The following is a 25196-nucleotide window of genomic DNA, read 5'->3' on the forward strand; positions in this document are numbered from 1 at the left end:
GCTAATTGTGAAAAAACTGCAATTTTAAAGTTATCTTCATAACCAGTCAGTATAGATTAAAACAATGTTTAAAAAAAGATGAACACTTCTTGAGTTAATAGTCAAACATAATCCAGTAATATTGCATTGTATGCCATGCAGCATTTTGAAATGATAAAAGGAAAACACCATGCAGTAAATTTATGACACCCATGTACTGTGACATATTCCATTCCTTGAGGACTGGGAACAAATTGCCCAATTCTGCCACCCCCATTTTACCACTAGACATAAAAAGCACACAAAAGACACAGTAATGTATGAACACTGACCTTGTGAAGGAAGCCAGCAACAATCTGCATTTTTATTGTGCCTTTAACACAGAAAAATGTCCCAAGGTGCTTCGCAGAGGTGTAAACAATCAGAGAAAAATGGATGTCAAGCTAAAGAAGATATTGGATGAGTCGAGGTCAAGGAGGTGATTTTTAAGATGCGTCTTAAAGGAGAGGGAGGTGGAGAGGCGGCGGGGTTTAGGAAACGAACTTCAGAGCATAGGGCCTTGGCAGCTGAAGGCACTGCTGCCAATGATGGGGTGAGGGGGGGCGTACACAAGAGGTCAGAGTTTGAGGAGTGGAGTATTCGGAGATGGGGTTTGGGATGTAGGACTGGTGGTTACAGAGCTAGGGAGAGACAAAGCAATGAATGGATTCATAAATAAGGATGAGAATTTTAAATTTGCGGCACTGGGGGACCAGAGGCCAACATAGGTAAGCAAGCTCAGGGATGATGGATGAGCAGGACAGCACAAGGCAGAGTTTTGAATGAGGTTGGAGGATGGAAGGCCATGGAATAGCACCATGTAAACCAGGCAGTCAATACCATAATAAAAGCACACTAACACCGTAGGAAGGATTTGAGAGAATTTCTGAGAGGTTCCAGCAGTAATACCATCTTTCATTTTGCCCAGTAGATAAATAGCAGCAGCTTCTTTTTGCTATTTAATCCAGAGGTACTTGGGTCATTGTTTACATTAGATGCTGTTTCTTACCGATGGCAGCCATCGTACCATAATCGATGTTATTACCATGAGTTTACACTGCTCCAGTTTAACACAAAATAGGTTTGTGCAAATGCCGGGAGTTGCCCTGCAGCTGAAGTCTGCTCTGATCACTCCAGTGGGCTTCTGTCTATACTAAATCTAAATTCAGTGCTTCCAAGGTCACAGACCAGCCACATTCTTCGTGTGCGCCAAAAAGACTGGGTTTTGTTAGCGTATTGTCTACACACCAATCTCTGACTGGCTCGGGTCAGATTATAAAACAATACACAACTTTTACTTCACTCAGTCTTCCAGAGCATTACATCTAATGCTCAATCCAACTATAGATAAAGTCACTGGATCATCGGGACTTCCACAACACAATGATGCAATATCCTTTATTGGTGTAGTGTAGTGCAACACGCACATGTTCACAAATGAAATCAGCATTTTCATTAAAATAAAATTGATGTTCACATTCACAACACATGAGTTTCACTACAAATATTCAGTATTCCATACACATAATTAAATGTTTCTGCGGTACATACACAGCATGGCTCTAATGCACTCCAGCTCCTAAAATAGAGGCTCCCACATCGGGAAATGGGTATTGGTACTCATCACTTCCATGTGGATACAGATGCAATCTCTTTCTGCACCTGTAATATACAGAAGACCACCATTTAGAAAAACATACTTCAAAGCAAACACAGGTCAAAAATGTATTCGGAGCACAGGGATGTTTTCAGTTTTCCTTCTCACGATTTCAGTCTCTATTAATAAAGTCACATGGCCTAGAACACAAAACCACTGGACACTAAATTGGCATCTCAGAGACCAAACAGTAGTTGTCATTTGAATTTGTGGTGCTTCGCTGAGGTTGGGGGTCAAAGGCACAATAAGCACTAACATTTCAAAAAATGGCCCTGAATTTGTGGTCGGAGGCTTCCTGCGGGGAACTGCCTCCGATCCGCAAATAAAATGCCCGCCTACCTGGTGGTCCGGAGACTCGTAGTCCTGGGCCTCTCCGGGTACCCATGGGAAGAGGCCCATGTACCCCAGGGGTACAGGCGGTTCGCAAGCCCCTGAGATCACGTGGGCCAGCCCAACGAATGACAGAAGGGGATCCCCATTCATACTTATGGGGATTCCGTATGTACAGAAAACCCATAAGTATGAATGGGAATACCCCAAAAAATATACCTAGACATCAAATTAAAAAATCACATTTAAAATTAATTAAAATGGCATTTAATTAAATATTTAAAACAAAAATTTAATTTTTTGAAAAATAAATTTACATGTTTTAAAGGGTTTTAACATGTTTTAACAAGTTTTTAAATGTATAAATTATTGATAAAATTTTATTTTTCTGTTTTGTTAAAACTCTTATGCTGGTAAAAGCAGGCCTTACGCTTGCTTTTATCAGGCGTAAGAATTTCATGGGCATTCGCTGGGCAGAAGTTGGGCAAATACTCCACCCACGGAGGCCTTTTTCCTGGGGATGCGGATGATCGTTCAAGAAAACTCTTGACAGATTGCAAGTTCCGGGTTTTAGCGCATGCCTAAACTCGGAACTTGCGCGGCCCCTACAGGCGCATGCACATCTCGTACTCACTCATAGGGGCCGCAAATTATGACCCAATATCTTTCCTCCTTTTTGATGACCGCCACTCATTTTCCAAGCCATATCCATTCCTTTGTTGACGAGTCCACTCCACAATATGTCGAGGAACCAACCAGAGATCAGGCCATCTTAGACTGGGTATTATGTAATGAGAAAGGATTAATTAGCAATCTTGTTGTACGAGGCCCCTTGGGTCGGAGCGATCATAATATGATCGAATTCTTCATTAAGATGGAGAATGAAGTAGTTGACTCAGAGACTAGGGTCCTAAATTTAAATAAAGGAAACTACGATGGTCTGAGGCGCGAGTTGGGTAGGATTGATTGGGGAATGTCACTCAAAGGGTTGACGGTGGATAGGCAATGGCAAACATTCAAAGACCGCAGGGATGAACTACAGAATTTGCTCATCCCAGTTTGGCATAAAAATAAAACAAAAAAGGTGACTCAACCGTGGCTAACAAGGGAAATTAGGGACAGCATAAGATCCAAGGGGAGGACATATAAATTGGCCAGAAAAAGCAATAATCCTGAGGATTGGGAGCAGTTTAGGATTCAACAAAGGAGGACAAAAGGATTAATTAAGAAAGGGAAAATAGAATATGAGAGTAAGCAGATGCAACATTTGACCCCTTGTGACCCCACCTCATTGTTCTTTGATGTAATGTTTTCCTGACTGACCTGTTTGGACACCATTCACACCTTTGATTGTGTGATAAAGGGCAGTTAGAAAGATTACCTTTAATCATCTGGCAGTTTTCTCTGACTATATATGCTGTGCCTGTATGCTTCTCTTCACTTCACCTGACGAAGGAGCAGCGCTCCGAAAGCTTGTGATTTCAAATAAAGCTGTTGGACTATAACCTGGTGTTGTGTGACTTACTACATTTGACCAGTCACTGAAGGTAAGCATGCAGGTGCAGCAGGCGGTTAAGAAGGCAAATGGTATGTTGGCCTTCGTAGCGAGAGGGTTTGCGTACAGGAACAAGGATGTCATGCTGCAGTTGTACAGGGCCTTGGTGAGACCACATCTTGAGTATTGTGTGCAGTTTTGGTCGCCTTATCTGAGGAAGGATGTTCTTGCCATGGAAGGAGTTCAGCGAAGATTCACCAGGCTGATACCTGGGATGGCAGGAATGACGTATGAGGAGAGATTGGGTCGATTGGACTTGTACTCGCTGGAGTTTAGAAGAATGAGAGGTGATCTCATTGAAACTTATAAAATTCTGACAGGACTGGACAGACTAGATGCAGGAAGGATGTTCCCGATGGTCGGGAGTCCAGAACCAGGGGACACAGTCTAAGGATAAAGGGTAGGCCATTTAGGACAGAAATGAGGAGGAATTTCTTCACCCAGAGAGTGGTGAACCTGTGGAACTCTCTACCACAGAAGGTGGTGGAGGCCAGTTCATGAAATATATTCAAGAAGGAGTTGGATATATTTCTTAAGGCTAAAGGGATCAAGGGGTATGGGGAGAAAGCAGGGACCGGGTACTGAATTTGGATGATCAGCCATGATCGCATTGAATGGCAGAGCAGGCTCGAGGGGCCGAATGGCCTACTCCTGCTCCTATCTTCTATGTTTCTTAAATGGCCGACCCCTTATCCTGAGACTATACCCCCTAGTTCTAGACTCCCCAGCCAGAGGAAACAACCTCTCAGCATCTACCCTGTCAATCCCCCTCAGAATCTTATATTTCAATGAGATCACTTCTCATTCTTCTAAACTCCAGAAAGTATAGGCCCAATCTACTCAATCTCTCCTCATAGGACAACCCTCTCATCCCAGGAATCAATCTAGTGAACCTTTGTTGCACCTAATGTTCCAATTTTTTTTTCGCGCGAGGTGCCTTTAACTGGCTGCACGGCCCAATCAAATTTTCGCGCATGCGCAGTTATTCCATTTAAAAGCCAATGAGCGACTTGCACAGGAGACCGCTGCGTGGCTGTGCAGCTTAGCAGGAACGTTGGTTGCACCCCCTCTAAGGCACGTATATCCTTCCTCAGGTACAGAGACAAAAACTGTACACAGTACTCCAGGTGTAGTCTCACCAAAGCCCTGTACAATTGCAGTAATACTTCCGTACTCCAACCACCTTGAAATAAAAGCCAACATACCATTTGCCTTCCTAATTGCATGCTGTATCTGCATGTTAACTTTGTGTTTCGTGTACAGGGACACCCAAATCTCTCCGAACACCAACATTAAATAGTTTCTCACCATTTAAAAAAATAATCTTCTCCCAGTCTTCCTACCAAAGCGAATAACGTCACATTTCCCCACATTATACTCCATCTGCCACCTTATAGCCCACTCACTTAACCTGTCTATATCCCTTTGCAGACTCGGTGTCCTCCTCACAGCTTACCATCCCAACTAGCTTTGTATCATTAGCAAACTTGATACATTACACACGGACCCTTCATCTAAATCATTAAAGTAGATTGTGAATAGCCGAGGCCCAAGTGCTGATCCTTGCGACACCCCACTAGTTACAGCCTGCCAACCTGAAAATGACCCCTTTATTCCTACACTGTTTTCTGTCCATTAACCAATCCTCTATCCATGCTAATATATTACACAGGATAAGGGCTCATGGGGTTGGGGGTAACAACCTTTTCTGTGGCACCTTATCGAATGCCTTTTGAAAATCCAAATATACTACATCCACTGGTTCCCCTTTATCTATCCTGCTAGTTACATCCTCAAAAAACTCTAATAAATTTGTCAAACACGATTTCCCTTTCATAAAATCTAGCTGCCTCTTGAATGATTCCAGTTTTTGCCTCTACCATTCTACCTGTAATGCTTCCAAGTATGGATCTCTTCAAAGCCACTCTGATTTGCCTCTTTCCAAGGCTGAAAGGCCTAAATTTTGCTGACCTTTCCTCATAACTGACTCATGGGATCACCTTTGTCACCCTTTTCTGCACCACTTCTAGGGCATGGATGCTTCCTTTGTGCCACAGTGATCAGAACTGAACGCAGTATCAACATGTCGCCTGACAACAGCCACTATACAGCTCCAGATTATGACCTCAGGCTTGTACTCTACTGATCTGACAACTCTGCATTGTTTGCTTTGTTGAACATTGTTCTGTAATGAATGGGCATGGCTCTCCCCAGCTAGTTAACACCATTCATCATTAGTTTTTTTTCTTCCAAGGTCAAACAGCTTAAATATGTCAAATGGAATTCAATACAGATCCGTGCAAATTTTGACTAGATCCTTCCTCAATTGCTTCATCAGTGACTCAACCTCCGCCCCCCCAGTAGTATCTGTGAATTTGACCAACGTGTATTGCCTCTCTGAATCAAACCTGTTGATGTAGATTAGAAAAAGTAGAGGCCCCAGCACGAATCCTTGGAGTACTCCACTCAGCCGGATATCACTCCCAAACTAATGCCCTTCACTTCCTCTCTTTCAGAGACTTCCTTATCTAACTTCAGATTTTACTTTGAACTTGAGCAGCCTTTAATGCACTACTTTATCCAGATTTTGGAAATCTAACTACACTATATAATGGAACTTTCTGACATCCACTTAAGCTGCCATTTCCTTAAAACGGTCTAGAGCGTTAGTCAGGCAGGATTTCTCCCTCCTCAAACTACAATGGGTGCCCATCACCAGGTTATTCTCATATAGATAACTCTCAAGTCTGTTCCAACAATTCCATTATTTTGATGATCAGTTATTTATCTAGTCTACTCCTTATAATTAACATTTTTAAGTTATAAAATTGAATTATCCAACAATGTGAATTAAGCAATTTTTAAAAATTAATTCATGGGATGTGGACGTCACTGTTATTGCCCATCCCTAGTTGCCCTTGAGAAGGTGGTGGTGAGCCGCCTTCTTGAACCGCTGCAGTCCGTGTGGTGAAGGTACTCCTACAGTGCTGTTAGGTAGGAAGTTCCAGGATTTTGACTCAGCGACGATGAAGGATCGGCGATATACTTCTAAGTCAGGATGGTGTGTGACTTGGAGGGGAACATGGAGTTGTGGTGTTCCCATGCGCCTGCTGCCCATGTCCTTCTAGGTGGCAGAGGTCGCGGGTTTGGGAGGTGCTGCCAAAGAACCGTTGGCGAGTTGCTGCAGTGCATCTTGTCCAGCCAGTAGAGAGTTTTCTCCCTAATTCCCATTGACTTCAATTTCAAAGTCTGTGAAAATTATGTTGCTCCAACAAAATTAGGTGTGCCCACCCCTGCTCTTACCTTACTGAGTTCAGGAAACAGTTCCTGTAGTACTATGTCCAGCAGTACGTATGTCAGCTGAAATAAAAGTAAAAGAAGTAAGTGCTCTGTCCACATGGAAGCTCAATTATTTATTCATTTAGTAATACACAAATATTTTTTTTAAACTATTACTGTGCTTTGCTGGGAACCAGTTGCAAAGTTCAGTGAGCGTCACCTCCAGTAACCAGTCTGTAGCTTCAGGCTACTTATGCTCATCTCATTTGTGCTCTCTCAGCAATGGCTTTGCTCAGTGCAGAGAAACTGAACTGACAGCATCATGCCCATTTCTAACAGTCATTTAAATGCATCTCCATACACCATCTCCAGAGATCTATCAGTCACTGGGACCTTCACATCAGAAGTGCGCTCAGCCTGCAATGAATATCATGAAGGGTGAATTTTCTTGACCTACTTAGTGAGGTAATGAATCAGCCTCAGTCTAAACCCTCACATCTGCAGCCCTGTGCAGTGAAATTCTTCTCACCAAGAAAGGGAATGCCCATTTGTCTCTGCAGTTAATTCTCCTCATTCTCCAAAATTGCACGTTTGAAAGCTGCCTGCTTCCATGATATTGTTAAAGAGGGGCATTTTCCCAATTTTACTTAAAATAGGAACTTTTCATAGAGCATGGCAAACATATATGAAGAAGTCAGCTTCTACATGTATGCAGATGACACCCAGTTCTGCCTCTCCACCACCTGTCCCAACCCCTCCAATGCCTCATGGTGTCAGACTGCTTGTGCACCATCTAGTCTTGGATGAACCTCAATTTCCTCCAGTTAAACATTGGGAAGATCAAAGTCATTTTCTTTGGCCCCAGCCACAAACTCCATACCCTTGCCACTGATTCCAACATTCACCCTGGCCACTGTCTCAGGCTGACTGTTGCAACCATGGCAACCTATTTAACCCTGAACTAAGTTTCCAATCCCATATCCTCTTCATGACAAAGAAAGGTGACAAAGCCTCAATCTGCTTTTGGACTAACAAGCTATGGACAACAATGAGAGACAATTCTCTCTTCTCATGTTAGAAAGAGAATACGTAATAGACAGCAGAGAGATAGGATAAAGAGCTACACAGCGAGACTGATCTGAAATGACCAAATGCTAGAGTGGAGGTATCATTATCCATTTGTATCACACATGGTTTAGATACGTGAAAACTCTTAAGGACTTATCATCAGGTGGACACAGTTTAAAAAGTAGGTCTGGGTTTATCAAATACTTGTTTAATCTACATTCTTGGTCCTAGGGTCACTATAACACACTTCTAATTACAAAATGATTTCCTGCCCCGCCCACCACAGGCAATAAAAACCCCAGCAAATATTACAGAGGGTCAATCTGCAGAAGTGGCTCGAGGACAATCTATACTGGTCAATACCAATACAGTTCATGATTATTGGTGAAGATAAGAATCCTTCGGGAAGCAATATGCAACTGCATTTATAAATGATAAAGTAACTGTTGGAAAATACATCTGAATGCGCGGTTGATAAACATCATTGCTCATGTCATTATTTGTAGCCACGTACATTAACATTTCTTTTACAATAATGAAAGCTCTGCAGTATGCTGCTAAGCTGCTGGAGTACAGTGAAAATCTAACGAAATAGCACTGCAGCGTTGAACTGACATTTTGACAAAGTAACATGCAGTTGGTCCCCCGTTTGTACCAAAGTGGTTGGGTTTACAATGGGGTAAAGCTCCACCATTCACTGTGGGATAGCACTTTGACCCAATTAGTGAGGAACACTACAAAACTCACATGTAAACCAACTTGTTTAGAAACAGGGTTAAAACATTACTAAAAGCTAGTCGATCACGGTAGCACTGCAGACAGGGAGTCAAGAACAAGTGTGGTCTTCAGATGAAGCAGGGGAATAACTGAATCAATCACAAGGGGGGATATCTTTTAAAATTCGTTCCTGGGATGTGGGCATCACTGGCAAGGCCAGCATTTATTGCCCATCCCTAATTGCCCTCGAGAAGGTGAGGCGCCTTCTTGAACCACTGCAGTCCATGTGGTGAAGGTACTCCCACAGTGCTGTTAGGGATTAGACAATATTCAGTCCCATTTTTTAAATACATTTTGTCCTTATGGTTTATATCATTTATAGTTAAGTGGCAATTTGGGAAGTTGCAAAGTATAGTTGGTTGCAACATAGGAGTTCCTCTGCAGTACAGGCCAAGGAGCTGGGAGATGCAAAACGGAGGTGCTACAGTGTCACCAAATGGTAAAAAGGATGTAATTACAGCGTGACAAGTTCACATAACCAATTTCTATTAGAAATGTAGACAGAGGAATTGGAGAAAAGTTGACACAAAAGTATGACAAAAACATAACAGGAAGTGTGGTTTTGTTGATAGAAAACGTTCACAGTTGCAAGATTTTTAATATAAATGTACTGTGAAGTTCTTTAGACCAATTTATTGGGGAATATTTTATATCCATCAGGTATTTTAGTACTTTGCAGAAAAAAAAAAATCACTTCTATTTGGAAGTATTGTCCACCATGTACATGAGCACATCAGAGGGAAAAGTGTTTTACTCGTCACAGAGCTACTGAAATTGTTTAGGCTCGGATAAGACTGACAGATTGACATGCATTTATGTAGTGTCTTTATCACAAAGCTCTGCACAGTCACTGTTTTGCAGTCAAATGCTCCATCGAGCCCATAAACAGCAACAAAACAAATGACCAGGTAATCTGATTTGGTGATGTTAAAACTTTGGCCAGGACATCAGAAAAATTCCCTGCGCTTTTTCAAATATTACCATGGGATATGTTATGTACATCGGAAAAGGCAGGAAAATCTTGGTTTTATAATCTCATCGCCTCAGATAACGAAACTCTCCCTCAAACATTTTTTTGAAATGTTGTATTTCTGAAATTTCCCTTCATGGGAATGAAGAATTAAACTCATAGAATCAGCTTTGGCCCACAGTTCGGTATAAAGTTTCCCTCACCTCAGTGAGCTGCATTCCACAGGCTCTATCCTCTATTCTATATAGTTAAAATCACAACTAGATAGAGAAAAGAAAGCTTCGCCTTTACATGTGTGGAAGGTGAACTGTGGAACAGCAGTGCGTCACTTCTGCTGCAATGTCACGCACTAGCTACAGTGAAAGTCGTGCCATCTCACTGCAAATAACGTGTGTACGGCATGCAAATGCATCATTAATGAAGGCAGTGCCCTGTTTAGCATGGTGGCAGAACAGCGTGATGGAGTACCAACATGTAGCGCTATGAAGTGGTAGAGCACAGGTTCGCTCTACTGGGTTCTTGATTTCAGCTACTGCAGGGAAGTGGACAAGTAACGGGCAGATTACTTGGATGGGAAATCATCACCAGGGCATCTTTGCACATTGTCAACTGCTGGATAAATGGCACATAACTAAAAAGGACAAAAGCTCAAGGATATAGAGTGAGTACATATCTAGCGGATGGTGTCCCTTCTAGAATTGTAATATTAATTTTTGGCATATTCTCTGGCTTTTTGTAAGTTAGTTGTCATCAGGCAAATATCTGAAACCAAATTTCTGGGGGGACTGGAAGTACAGTGAAAACCAGCTGGATTCAGATCCAGCTTATGGAGTGATCGCCATCATCTGTATGGATCCTTTGTAAAACAAGTTTGGACAGTCTCAACTCAAGACTCTACCAAAGGCTGCTCCACAGCACAAAATTAGCCCAAATTTGTACAAACCAGCCTTAAATCTCCAGCAGAGCCCCAAAGATAGCCGATTCGGAAATGGACACACTGATTCAGCTGGGTGACATTACAAGCATTTTCGAGGCAGAGGGAACTTTACTCTGCAACTGACCACGCTATACTTGACAAGGGAGACAGTTTGATGCTGACACTAGGTATCCAAAAGGTAAAATTAGCATTGATAATTTCTCATGACTCAGCACAAAAAAATACATAAACTGAAGAAACATTCCATGCATTTATCCCCAGTGCTCTCCTTATGTTGTTTGACAGCTAGAATCAGCCATTTAATGTGTAAAGTAACTTGAGACATGACTCTGAACCAGTGTACACAGACCTGTTTGTTCAACACTGGCTGCTGCAGCCCTTCAAACAGCAGTCTAACCCCCTCATACTTCGCTTCTTCCCCAATGCACTTCACAAAGAAATCTGCCAAGTAAAGAAACAGGTCATTACTGCTTTGGAAACAGGTTTGAATAACTAGCAATATTAAGATACATTCAACATATTTCAACACAGGTACAGAAAATAATCAAAAAGGCTAATGGAATGCTGGCCTTTATATCTAGAGGACTAGAGTACAAGGGGGTAGAAGTTATGCTGCAGCTGTACAAAACCCTGGTTAGACCACACCTGGAGTACTGTGAGCAGTTCTGGGCACACCTTAGGAAGGATATATTGGCCTTGGAGGGAGTGCAGCGTAGGTTTACCAGAATGATACCCGGACTTCAAGGGTTAAGTTACGAGGAGAGATTAGACAAATTAGGGTTGTATTCTCTAGAATTTAGAAGGTGATCTGGTCGAAGTTTTCAGGATATTAAGGGGAACAGACAGGGTAGAGAGAGAGAAACTATTTCCGCTGGTTGGGGAGGCTAGAACTAGGGGGCATAGTCTAAAAATTAGAACCAGACCTTTCAGGAGTGAATTTCGAAAACACTTCTACACACAGAGAGTGGTAGAAGTTTGGAACTCTCTTCCGCAAACGGCAATTGATGCTAGATCAATTGTTAATTTTAAATCAGAGATTGATAGCTTTTTGTTAACCAAAGGTATTAAGGGATATGGGCCAAAGGCGGGTATATGGAGTTCGTCACAGATCAGCCATGATCTCATTGAATGGTGGAACAGGCTCGAGGGGCTGAATGGCCTCCTCCTGTTCCTATGTTCCTTCTACCACCAGAATAATATATAGTCCGTATGGAATATAATCAAATCTCAGGTCCGATACAAATATAAGCAATCAGTAGTTGATATGGTTTTCTGAAATTAGATCCTTTAAATAATCCCCTTTTCTGATCTTGAGCCATTCCTGCTATGGAGCAGGTTCACGTTCAGCATTCTCCACATGCTGACTTGTTAATCTCAGCTGTGCCAATGGGAGGCACAAAGCAGGAGCCAGGCAGTTTCTGGAGAGGGAGGCTCATCCTCAGCCACTGCAGGTCGTCCCCAGCAGTCAGATATCGTCCAAGTCTTGGGAGCCCATCAAATCCCACCTTCAGGCGGTGCACGGGACAGAGAGCTGACTTGTCAATTATTTTACAGAACAGTATTTTCAGAATTGAAATACACAAAACTCCTGATACTGTAATTCAGTCATTTTTGTGCAAAATTCAGTTATCCAAAACTTCGAAGTACACAACGTAAGTAACATGGCAAAATGGGAATTTAATGCAAAAAACTTATAAAATAATCTGAATTAAGCATAGGCTGCAAAATTCAAGATTGAAATCCCAACTGTACCCATTTAATTTGTAGTCCCCACCACGCATCATCTCCCATATTATTCTCCAGGAGCAGTCTGCCCCACTTCTCTCCCAGTCAGAGGACATACGAGACTGAGAATCAAGCAATCAGCGCTAATCTTATTTATGTTCACCTATTTGAATTTGATGGGCCTAGTGGCATCAGAAACATCTCGGAGTCCCTCTCTCACTGGTGAGTAAAGGCTGCCTTCCTTTAAAGGTGGCACAGATAAGAAAGTAGCGCTGGCTGTTCCAGCTCCAGGTCTCACTCGTAATGTTCCAATCAAGAGGTAGTCATCTGAATAATGCAGCCTTTTTCTGCCTCCTTTTGCCTGATGACAGCTTTGGTTACCTGAGTGCAGAACTCCTGCCACGCTTCACACTATGGATGTTGGACAGATACTCAGAATTGTTTTTACTCATTCAATACTTAATTTTCTCATCTCTTCTCTGACCCTAGCAACATCCTATGGTATGGCCCTTTGTCCTTCAGCTTGGCTTCTCAGCAAAAGAACTTGTGCTGTTTTTTCCATCATTGGTTTCCTGGTACAGAGCTGCTCCAACCTCTTACCTGGAATGTAGTTCATCATTTCATCGAAAGTTTGCTTTGCTCGCCTTTGTTTGCCTTCAATGGAACGAGGATCCGTATTCTCACAGAAGACTGCATCTGTAACAAGAACCACCACATTTCAAGGATAGGCCTTACTTACATAAGCAAGACCCTGCCAGCAAAAGGCAATCGTTATTAATACAAATGTTTCAAAGCCCATATGAACCAGGGACTGGCTAGTAGTCGGGCACCATGAGGAATTGTAGTTTCATGTAGCCATCGGGTCCACTGCCAGCCCATTCTGACACTGGATGGATAACATGATCCTTGCCACGTTCATAAGCAACATTCCACATGAGTTTGAAACAGCTCAAATCTGAGAGGGGCGTCACCCATGTTAACCACTTGCTGTCCAGCATCTCTCAGAATCTCTGTAACCTCCTCCAGGCCCTACAACCCAGCGAGATCTCTGAGCTCCTCCAATTCTGACCTCTTGCGCATTCCTGATTTCCTTCACTCCGCCATTGCTGGCCGTGTCTTCAGCTGCCTGGGCCCCAAGTTCTGGAATACCCTCTCTAAACCTCTCCACCTCTCTTTCCTCCTTTAAGATGCTCCTTAAAATCTACCTCTTTGACCAAGCTTTTGGTCACCTGTCCTAATATCTCCGTGGCCGAGTGTCAAATGTTGTTTGATAACGCTCCTGTGATGTGCCTTAGGACGTTTTACTACATTAAAGGCGCTACATAAATACAAGTTGTTGTTGTTCATACCATTTAGTCCTAAAACCCAATATTGTGCTTTCTACAATTACTCGGCTGCTGCAGTGTGCTATTTTTAGACTTGCTAGGAGTCACTGTCTGCAGGCACACCATTGCTGCAGGCAAAAGCAAAATACTGCGGAGACTGGAAATCTGAAATAGAAACAGAAAATGCTGGAAACACTCAGCGGGTCAGGCAGCATCTGTGGAGAGAGAAACAGAGTTAATGTTTCAGGTTGATGAAAGGCCATCGAGCTGAAACGTTAACTCTGTTTCTCTCTCCACAGATGCTGCCTGACCTGCCGAGTATTTCCAGCATTTTCAGTTTTTGTTATTGCTGCATGTAAGTTGTGTGCTGAGCAAGAAGATCCTGTACTCAACAGATTTCCAGTGTTGGATTCGCTGCACTGCACCCTCTCTTTGCAGAAGTTCAGACAGTCCCTCAAAGTTACATCAGACAGGAAGACAGCAAAGGCACAGCTTTCAGCCGACACAACCTGGAAAAATCCACAACAGCAGTGTTGTCTTGAAGTGCGGTGAGGACACGGGTGAAGGATAACCGGAAATAAGAACTCTGGAGCCACAGGTTCAATCATGCTTACTGGGACCATCAAACCAAGTGGAAGGCAAGCATCAGGAATGAGTTGAAGATGAGGTTTTAAAAAGGACTATAACAGGAGGCAGAATGCAGTCAGCTGCGTTGAAGTGTGAAAGTTTACACTTAGTGATGAGGTGCAGAGAGACAGATGTGCAGGAAAGCACATATGATATACATGATTACACATAAATTCTTTGTAACTCTCTCAGCAACAGTGAGGAGAGACCTGGAGCATCATTCACTCGTCACCATTTGCCCAAGGGCAGGAAATGGCAGATAGGAAAACACCTACAAAGTTGACATCTCCACTTGCATTCGATGGACACATTGCCATGGGTGAATGGAGGGCATGCAAACTTGAAATGACCAGCTATACCTCTTCAGTGAAACACTGCTGCCAGATCACTGGAGAAAACAGCCAGGGAGTGGCACTTAATTCAGCACAGATCAAGGAGAGGGGAGGAGCAAATTACATCCAGAGATATGCTGACAAAAAATAAAAGCAGATTCACAGAAATCCTAGTGCCTGTGCCACTAACTAACTCCACACTGGAGCTAACTACTCCAGTTCTATTTTTCTGTTCTTCCCTTGTACCCTGATATCTTTCCTCATTAAGTGTTTATCTAGTTGCCACTTAAATGTTGTGATCGGATTGGCTTCAATGGTCACTGGTCGTAACATATTCCACATTCTAATAAACCTGAGAAAAATTGTGCCTATGTTACTGATTGATTGACCAATGAAAACAGTCAGTACTATTTACCCTTTCAAACTCTTCTGTAATTTTGAATATTATTAGATTTTCCCAAATCCTTCTCTGTTGTGCTGAATATTGACCTAGTTTTTCCAAGTCACTCATTACAACTACATTCTTTAAACCGTGGCATCATCCAAGCGAAGCTACGCTGCCATTTTTTCCATGGCTGCAATATCCCTTCTATAGTAAGGAGTCAGTAACCACACACTCTACTTCAACTATGCCCTGAATAGTGCCATTCATCATCACATCCTGGTTTTTGTATCTGATACCCCTATATATAAAACCCACATTCCCATTTGCTCTTTGTCTTTTTCTACCCACCACCCTGCTTTTAAAGATCTGTGTAACTGTATCCCCTGATCTGTGTTCCTCCAATCTACTGAGATTTTTACCATTTAGAATGTGCTTCCATACTCTGTTGTTCTTCCCGAAATGTACTCAGTTATCTTTGTTGAGCTACATCTGCCAAATATCTACCTTTTCTTATAACCTGTATGTAATCCTGTAATTTCCTGCATTCTTCCTCTGCTATGCCCCTTAATTTGGTTTCAATAAATTTTGATATTTGCCTCTCTGTCTAAATTATTTATGTATGTGAAGATTCCTGGGGCGGTATATTTAGCCATATCTTGCCCATCCGCAAAATTTCCATTTACTCCTATTCCATCCATTCCTGCTCTCGACATTCTCTCTGGTAAATATCCATTTACCCTCACTCTCAGGTTTCTATCCGAGAAATGTCCATTTACTCTCACTCTCGGGTTTCTATCCGAGAAATGTCCATTTACTCTCACTCTCGGCTTTCAGAGAAATGTCCATTTACTCTCACTCTCGGCTTTCCGAGAAATGTCCATTTACTCTCACTCTCAGCTTTCTGAGAAATGTCCATTTACTCTCACTCTCGGGTTTCTATCCGAGAAATGTCCATTTACTCTCACTCTCGGCTTTCTGAGAAATGTCCATTTACTCTCACTCTCGGCTTTCCGAGAAATGTCCATTTACTCTCACTCTCAGCTTTCTGAGAAATGTCCATTTACTCTCACTCTCGGCTTTCCGAGAAATGTCCATTTACTGTCACTCTCGGCTTTCCGAGAAATGTCCATTTACTCTCACTCTCGGCTTTCCGAGAAATGTCCATTTACTCTCACTCTCAGCTTTCTGAGAAATGTCCATTTACTCTCACTCTCGGGTTTCCAACTGAGAAATGTCCATTTACTCTCACTCTCGGGTTTCTGAGAAATGTCCATTTGCTCTCACTCTCGGCTTTCTGAGAAATGTCCATTTACTCTCACTCTCGGGTTTCTGAGAAATGTCCATTTACTCTCACTCTCTGGTTTCTATCTGAGAAATGTTCATTTACTCTCACTCTCGGGTTTCTATCTGAGAAATGTCCATTTACTCTCACTCTCGGGTTTCTATCTGAGAAATGTCCATTTACTCTCACTCTCGGGTTTCTAACTGAGAAATGTCCATTTACTCTCACTCTCGGGTTTCTAACTGAGAAATGTCCATTTACTCTCACTCTCGGGTTTCTATCTGAGAAATGTCCATTTACTCTCACTCTCGGGTTTCTAACTGAGAAATGTCCATTTACTCTCACTCTCGGGTTTCTATCTGAGAAATGTCCATTTACTCTCACTCTCGGGTTTCTATCTGAGAAATGTCCATTTACTCTCACTCTCGGGTTTCTATCTGAGAAATGTCCATTTACTCTCACTCTGGTTTCTATCTGAGAAATGTCCATTTACTCTCACTCTCGGGTTTCTAACTGAGAAATGTCCATTTACTCTCACTCTCGGGTTTCTGAGAAATGTTCATTTACTCTCACTCTCGGGTTTCTATCTGAGAAATGTCCATTTACTCTCACTCTCTGGTTTCTATCTGAGAAATGTCCATTTACTCTCACTCTCTGGTTTCTATCTGAGAAATGTCCATTTACTCTCACTCTCGGGTTTCTGAGAAATGTCCATTCACTCTCACTCTCGGGTTTCTATCTGAGAAATGTCCATTTACTCTCACTCTCGGGTTTCTATCTGAGAAATGTCCATTTACTCTCACTCTCGGGTTTCTATCTGAGAAATGTCCATTTACTCTCACTCTCTGGTTTCTATCTGAGAAATGTCCATTTACTCTCACTCTCTGGTTTCTATCTGAGAAATGTCCATTTACTCTCACTCTCGGGTTTCTATCTGAGAAATGTCCATTTACTCTCACTCTCGGGTTTCTATCTGAGAAATGTCCATTTACTCTCACTCTCTGGTTTCTATCTGAGAAATGTCCATTTACTCTCACTCTCGGGTTTCTATATGAGAAATGTCCATTTACTCTCACTCTCGGGTTTCTGAGAAATGTTCATTTACTCTCACTCTCGGGTTTCTATCTGAGAAATGTCCATTTACTCTCACTCTCTGGTTTCTATCTGAGAAATGTCCATTTACTCTCACTCTCTGGTTTCTATCTGAGAAATGTCCATTTACTCTCACTCTCGGGTCTCTGAGAAATGTCCATTTACTCTCACTCTCGGGTTTCTAACTGAGAAATGTCCATTTACTCTCACTCTCTGGTTTCTATCTGAGAAATGTCCATTTACTCTCACTCTCGGGTTTCTATCTGAGAAATGTCCAATTACTCTCGCTCTCGGGTTTCTATCTGAGAAATGTCCATTTACTCTCACTCTCGGGTTTCTGAGAAATGTCCATTCACTCTCACTCTCGGGTTTCTATCTGAGAAATGTCCATTTACTCTCACTCTCGGGTTTCTATCTGAGAAATGTCCATTTACTCTCAGTCTCGGGTTTCTATCTGAGAAATGTCCATTTACTCTCACTCTCGGGTTTCTATCTGAGAAATGTCCATTTACTCTCACTCTCGGGTTTCTATCTGAGAAATGTCCATTTACTCTCACTCTCGGGTTTCTAACTGAGAAATGTCCATTTACTCTCACTCTCGGGTTTCTATCTGAGAAATGTCCATTTACTCTCACTCTCGGGTTTCTATCTGAGAAATGTCCATTTACTCTCACTCTCGGGTTTCTATCTGAGAAATGTCCATTTACTCTCACTCTCGGGTTTCTAACTGAGAAATGTCCATTTACTCTCACTCTCGGGTTTCTGAGAAATGTTCATTTACTCTCACTCTCGGGTTTCTATCTGAGAAATGTCCATTTACTCTCGCTCTCGGGTTTCTGAGAAATGTCCATTTCCTCTCGCTCTCGGGTTTCTATCTGAGAAATGTCCATTTCCTCTCGCTCTCGGGTTTCTATGTGAGAAATGTCCATTTACTCTCACGTTTCTATCTGAGAAATGTCCATTTACTCTCACTCTCGGGTTTCTATCTGAGAAATCTCCATTTACTCTCACTCTCGGCTTTCTGAGAAATGTCCATTTACTCTCACTCTCGGCTTTCTGAGAAATGACCATTTACTCTCACTCTCGGGTTTCTGAGAAATGTCCATTTACTCTCACTCTCGGGTTTCTATCTGAGAAATGTCCATTTCCTCTCACTCTCGGGTTTCTATCTGAGAAATGTCCATTTACTCTCACTCTCGGGTTTCTATCTGAGAAATGTCGATTTACTCTCACTCTCGGGTTTCTATCTGAGAAATGTCCATTTACTCTCACTCTCGGGTTTCTATCTGAGAAATGTCCATTTACTCTCAATCTCGGGTTTCTATCTGAGAAATGTCCATTTGCTCTCACTCTCGGGTTTCTATCTGAGAAATGTCCATTTACTCTCACTCTCGGGTTTCTATCTGAGAAATGTCCATTTCCTCTCACTCTCAGCTTTCTGAGAAATGTCCATTTACTCTCACTCTCGGGTTTCTATCTGAGAAATGTCCATTTACTCTCACTCTCGGGTTTCTATCTGAGAAATGTCCATTTACTCTCACTCTCGGGTTTCTAACTGAGAAACGTCCATTTACTCTCACTCTCGGGTTTCTGAGAAATGTCCATTTACTCTCACTCTCGGGTTTCTGAGAAATGTCCATTTACTCTCACTCTCGGGTTTCTATCTGAGAAATGTCCATTTACTCTCACTCTCGGGTTTCTATCTGAGAAATGTCCATTTACTCTCACTCTCGGGTTTCTATCTGAGAAATGTCCATTTACTCACGCTCTCGGGTTTCTGAGAAATGTCCATTTACTCTCGCTCTCGGGTTTCTGAGAAATGTCCATTTACTCTCACTCTCGGGTTTCTGAGAAATGTCCATTTCCTCTCACTCTCGGGTTTCTATCTGAGAAATGTCCATTTACTCTCACTCTCGGGTTTCTGAGAAATGTCCATTTACTCTCACGCTCGGGTTTCTATCTGAGAATTGTCCATTTACTCTCACTCTCGGGTTTCTGAGGAATGTCCATTTACTCTCACTCTCAGGTTTCTATCTGAGAAATGTCCATTTACTCTCACTCTCGGGTTTCTATCTGAGAAATGTCCATTTACTCTCACTCTCGGGTTTCTATCTGAGAAATGTCCATTTACTCTCACTCTCGGGTTTCTGACAAATGTCCATTTACTCTCACTCTCGGGTTTCTATCTGAGAAATGTTCATTTACTCTCACTCTCGGGTTTCTATCTGAGAAATGTCCATTTACTCTCACTCTCGGGTTTCTGAGAAATGTCCATTTACTCTCACTCTCTGGTTTCTATCTGAGAAATGTCCATTTACTCTCACTCTCGGCTTTCCGAGAAATGTCCATTTACTCTCACTCTCGGGTTTCAATCTGAGAAATGTCCATTTACTCTCACTCTCGGGTTTCTATCTGAGAAGTGTCCATTTACTCTCACTCTCGGGTTTCTATCTGAGAAATGTTCATTTACTCTCACTCTCGGGTTTCTCTCTGAGAAATGTCCATTTACTTTCGCTCTCGGGTTTCTAGCTGAGAAATGTCCATTTACTCTCACTCTCAGGTTTCTATCTGAGAAATGTCCATTTACTCTCACTCTCGGGTTTCTATCTGACAAATGTCCATTTACTCTCACTCTCGGGTTTCTATCTGAGAAATGTCCATTTACTCACTCTCAGGTTTCTATCTGAGAAATGTCCATTTACTCTCACTCTCGGGTTTCTATCTGAGAAATGTCCATTGACCCTCGCTCTCGGGTTTCTATCTGAGAAATGTCCATTTACTCTCACTCTCGGGTTTCTATCTGAGAAATGTCCATTTACTCTCACTCTCGGGTTTCTATCTGACAAATGTCCATTTACTCTCACTCTCGGGTTTCTATCTGAGAAATGTCCATTTACTCTCACTCTCTGGTTTCTATCTGAGAAATGTCCATTTACTCTCACTCTCGGGTTTCTAACTAAGAAATGTCCATTTACTCTCACTCTCGGGTTTCTGAGAAATGTTCATTTACTCTCACTCTCGGGTTTCTATCTGAGAAATGTCCATTTACTCTCACTCTCTGGTTTCTATCTGAGAAATGTCCATTTACTCTCACTCTCTGGTTTCTATCTGAGAAATGTCCATTTACTCTCACTCTCGGGTTTCTAACTGAGAAATGTCCATTTACTCTCACTCTCGGGTTTCTAACTGAGAAATGTCCATTTACTCTCACTCTCTGGTTTCTATCTGAGAAATGTCCATTTACTCTCACTCTCGGGTTTCTATCTGAGAAATGTCCAATTACTCTCGCTCTCGGGTTTCTATCTGAGAAATGTCCATTTACTCTCACTCTCGGGTTTCTGAGAAATGTCCATTCACTCTCACTCTCGGGTTTCTATCTGAGAAATGTCCATTTACTCTCACTCTCGGGTTTCTATCTGAGAAATGTCCATTTACTCTCAGTCTCGGGTTTCTATCTGAGAAATGTCCATTTACTCTCACTCTCGGGTTTCTATCTGAGAAATGTCCATTTACTCTCACTCTCGGGTTTCTAACTGAGAAATGTCCATTTACTCTCACTCTCGGGTTTCTAACTGAGAAATGTCCATTTACTCTCACTCTCGGGTTTCTATCTGAGAAATGTCCATTTACTCTCACTCTCGGGTTTCTATCTGAGAAATGTCCATTTACTCTCACTCTCGGGTTTCTATCTGAGAAATGTCCATTTACTCTCACTCTCGGGTTTCTAACTGAGAAATGTCCATTTACTCTCACTCTCGGGTTTCTGAGAAATGTTCATTTACTCTCACTCTCGGGTTTCTATCTGAGAAATGTCCATTTACTCTCGCTCTCGGGTTTCTATCTGAGAAATGTCCATTTCCTCTCACTCTCGGGTTTCTATCTGAGAAATGTCCATTTCCTCTCACTCTCGGGTTTCTATGTGAGAAATGTCCATTTACTCTCACGTTTCTATCTGAGAAATGTCCATTTACTCTCACTCTCGGGTTTCTATCTGAGAAATGTCCATTTACTCTCACTCTCGGGTTTCTATCTGAGAAATGTCCATTTACTCTCACTCTCTGGTTTCTATCTGAGAAATGTCCATTTACTCTCACTCTCGGGTTTCTATATGAGAAATGTCCATTTACTCTCACTCTCGGGTTTCTGAGAAATGTTCATTTACTCTCACTCTCGGGTTTCTATCTGAGAAATGTCCATTTACTCTCACTCTCTGGTTTCTATCTGAGAAATGTCCATTTACTCTCACTCTCTGGTTTCTATCTGAGAAATGTCCATTTACTCTCACTCTCGGGTCTCTGAGAAATGTCCATTTACTCTCACTCTCGGGTTGCTAACTGAGAAATGTCCATTTACTCTCACTCTCTGGTTTCTATCTGAGAAATGTCCATTTACTCTCACTCTCGGGTTTCTATCTGAGAAATGTCCAATTACTCTCGCTCTCGGGTTTCTATCTGAGAAATGTCCATTTACTCTCACTCTCGGGTTTCTGAGAAATGTCCATTCACTCTCACTCTCGGGTTTCTATCTGAGAAATGTCCATTTACTCTCACTCTCGGGTTTCTATCTGAGAAATGTCCATTTACTCTCAGTCTCGGGTTTCTATCTGAGAAATGTCCATTTACTCTCACTCTCGGCTTTCTGAGAAATGTCCATTTACTCTCACTCTCGGCTTTCTGAGAAATGACCATTTACTCTCACTCTCGGGTTTCTGAGAAATGTCCATTTACTCTCACTCTCGGGTTTCTATCTGAGAAATGTCCATTTACTCTCACTCTCTGGTTTCTATCTGAGAAATGTCCATTTACTCTCACTCTCTGGTTTCTATCTGAGAAATGTCCATTTACTCTCACTCTCGGGTTTCTATCTGAGAAATGTCCATTTACTCTCACTCTCGGGTTTCTATCTGAGAAATGTCCATTTACTCTCACTCTCTGGTTTCTATCTGAGAAATGTCCATTTACTCTCACTCTCGGGTTTCTATATGAGAAATGTCCATTTACTCTCACTCTCGGGTTTCTGAGAAATGTTCATTTACTCTCACTCTCGGGTTTCTATCTGAGAAATGTCCATTTACTCTCACTCTCGGGTTTCTAACTGAGAAATGTCCATTTACTCTCACTCTCTGGTTTCTATCTGAGAAATGTCCATTTACTCTCACTCTCGGCTTTCTGAGAAATGTCCATTTACTCTCACTCTCGGCTTTCTGAGAAATGACCATTTACTCTCACTCTCGGGTTTCTGAGAAATGTCCATTTACTCTCACTCTCGGGTTTCTATCTGAGAAATGTCCATTTACTCTCACTCTCTGGTTTCTATCTGAGAAATGTCCATTTACTCTCACTCTCTGGTTTCTATCTGAGAAATGTCCATTTACTCTCACTCTCGGGTTTCTATCTGAGAAATGTCCATTTACTCTCACTCTCTGGTTTCTATCTGAGAAATGTCCATTTACTCTCACTCTCGGGTTTCTATATGAGAAATGTCCATTTACTCTCACTCTCGGGTTTCTGAGAAATGTTCATTTACTCTCACTCTCGGGTTTCTATCTGAGAAATGTCCATTTACTCTCACTCTCTGGTTTCTATCTGAGAAATGTCCATTTACTCTCACTCTCTGGTTTCTATCTGAGAAATGTCCATTTACTCTCACTCTCGGGTCTCTGAGAAATGTCCATTTACTCTCACTCTCGGGTTTCTAACTGAGAAATGTCCATTTACTCTCACTCTCGGGTTTCTATCTGAGAAATGTCCATTTACTCTCAGTCTCGGGTTTCTATCTGAGAAATGTCCATTTACTCTCACTCTCGGGTTTCTATCTGAGAAATGTCCATTTACTCTCACTCTCGGGTTTCTAACTGAGAAATGTCCATTTACTCTCACTCTCGGGTTTCTATCTGAGAAATGTCCATTTACTCTCACTCTCGGGTTTCTATCTGAGAAATGTCCATTTACTCTCGCTCTCGGGTTTCTATCTGAGAAATGTCCATTTCCTCTCGCTCTCGGGTTTCTATGTGAGAAATGTCCATTTACTCTCACGTTTCTATCTGAGAAATGTCCATTTACTCTCACTCTCGGGTTTCTATCTGAGAAATGTCCATTTACTCTCACTCTCGGCTTTCTGAGAAATGTCCATTTACTCTCACTCTCGGCTTTCTGAGAAATGACCATTTACTCTCACTCTCGGGTTTCTGAGAAATGTCCATTTACTCTCACTCTCGGGTTTCTATCTGAGAAATGTCCATTTCCTCTCACTCTCGGGTTTCTATCTGAGAAATGTCCATTTACTCTCACTCTCGGGTTTCTATCTGAGAAATGTCGATTTACTCTCACTCTCGGGTTTCTATCTGAGAAATGTCCATTTACTCTCACTCTCGGGTTTCTATCTGAGAAATGTCCATTTACTCTCAATCTCGGGTTTCTATCTGAGAAATGTCCATTTGCTCTCACTCTCGGGTTTCTATCTGAGAAATGTCCATTTACTCTCACTCTCGGGTTTCTATCTGAGAAATGTCCATTTCCTCTCACTCTCAGCTTTCTGAGAAATGTCCATTTACTCTCACTCTCAGGTTTCTGAGACATGTCCATTTACTCTCACTCTCAGGTTTCTATCTGAGAAATGTCCATTTACTCTCACTCTCGGGTTTCTATCTGAGAAATGTCCATTTACTCTCACTCTCGGGTTTCTGAGAAATGTCCATTTACTCTCACTCTCGGGTTTCTATCTGAGAAATGTCCATTTACTCTCACTCTCAGGTTTTTGAGAAATGTCCATTTACTCTCACTCTCGGGTTTCTATCTGAGAAATGTCCATTTACTCTCACTCTCGGGTTTCTATCTGAGAAATGTCCATTTACTCTCACTCTCGGGTTTCTAACTGAGAAACGTCCATTTACTCTCACTCTCGGGTTTCTGAGAAATGTCCATTTACTCTCACTCTCGGGTTTCTGAGAAATGTCCATTTACTCTCACTCTCGGGTTTCTATCTGAGAAATGTCCATTTACTCTCACTCTCGGGTTTCTATCTGAGAAATGTCCATTTACTCTCACTCTCGGGTTTCTATCTGAGAAATGTCCATTTACTCACGCTCTCGGGTTTCTGAGAAATGTCCATTTACTCTCGCTCTCGGGTTTCTGAGAAATGTCCATTTACTCTCACTCTCGGGTTTCTGAGAAATGTCCATTTCCTCTCACTCTCTGGTTTCTATCTGAGAAATGTCCATTTACTCTCACTCTCGGGTTTCTATCTGAGAAATGTCCATTTACTCTCACTCTCGGGTTTCTATCTGAGAAATGTCCATTTACTCTCACTCTCGGGTTTCTGAGAAATGTCCATTTACTCTCACGCTCGGGTTTCTATCTGAGAATTGTCCATTTACTCTCACTCTCGGGTTTCTGAGGAATGACCATTTACTCTCACTCTCAGGTTTCTATCTGAGAAATGTCCATTTACTCTCACTCTCGGGTTTCTATCTGAGAAATGTCCATTTACTCTCACTCTCGGGTTTCTATCTGAGAAATGTCCATTTACTCTCACTCTCGGGTTTCTGACAAATGTCCATTTACTCTCACTCTCGGGTTTCTATCTGAGAAATGTTCATTTACTCTCACTCTCGGGTTTCTATCTGAGAAATGTCCATTTACTCTCACTCTCGGGTTTCTGAGAAATGTCCATTTACTCTCACTCTCTGGTTTCTATCTGAGAAATGTCCATTTACTCTCACTCTCGGCTTTCCGAGAAATGTCCATTTACTCTCACTCTCGGGTTTCAATCTGAGAAATGTCCATTTACTCTCACTCTCGGGTTTCTATCTGAGAAGTGTCCATTTACTCTCACTCTC

At 42.1% G+C, this 25196-nt stretch overlaps 1 protein-coding gene across 14 annotated transcripts in view; it reads right to left on the reverse strand.

Moving 5' to 3' along the window:
* Positions 1 to 1402: 1402 nt before the first annotated feature.
* The window catches only part of snx14 (sorting nexin 14), a 278601-nt gene continuing 254807 nt past the window's right edge, over positions 1403 to 25196 (reverse strand). For 13 of the 14 annotated variants that reach the window (XM_085982067.1, XM_085982062.1, XM_085982066.1 and 10 more), the window contains 4 exons: positions 12917 to 13012; positions 10941 to 11032; positions 6864 to 6920; positions 1403 to 1680 (listed from right to left, as the gene is read on the reverse strand). In XM_085982067.1, the coding sequence (XP_085838193.1) occupies positions 1642 to 1680; positions 6864 to 6920; positions 10941 to 11032; positions 12917 to 13012 (284 nt within the window). In that variant the 3' untranslated portion in view covers positions 1403 to 1641. Of the gene's footprint in view, positions 1681 to 6863; positions 6921 to 10940; positions 11033 to 12916; positions 13013 to 25196 lie in introns of those variants that run through there. The other variant, XR_015077589.1, reaches the window with a different exon arrangement.

Source organism: Somniosus microcephalus, chromosome 3 (assembly GCF_052327205.1).
Source record: "Somniosus microcephalus isolate GS21.2 chromosome 3, FLI_Smic_1.0, whole genome shotgun sequence".
NCBI lineage: Eukaryota > Metazoa > Chordata > Chondrichthyes > Squaliformes > Somniosidae > Somniosus > Somniosus microcephalus.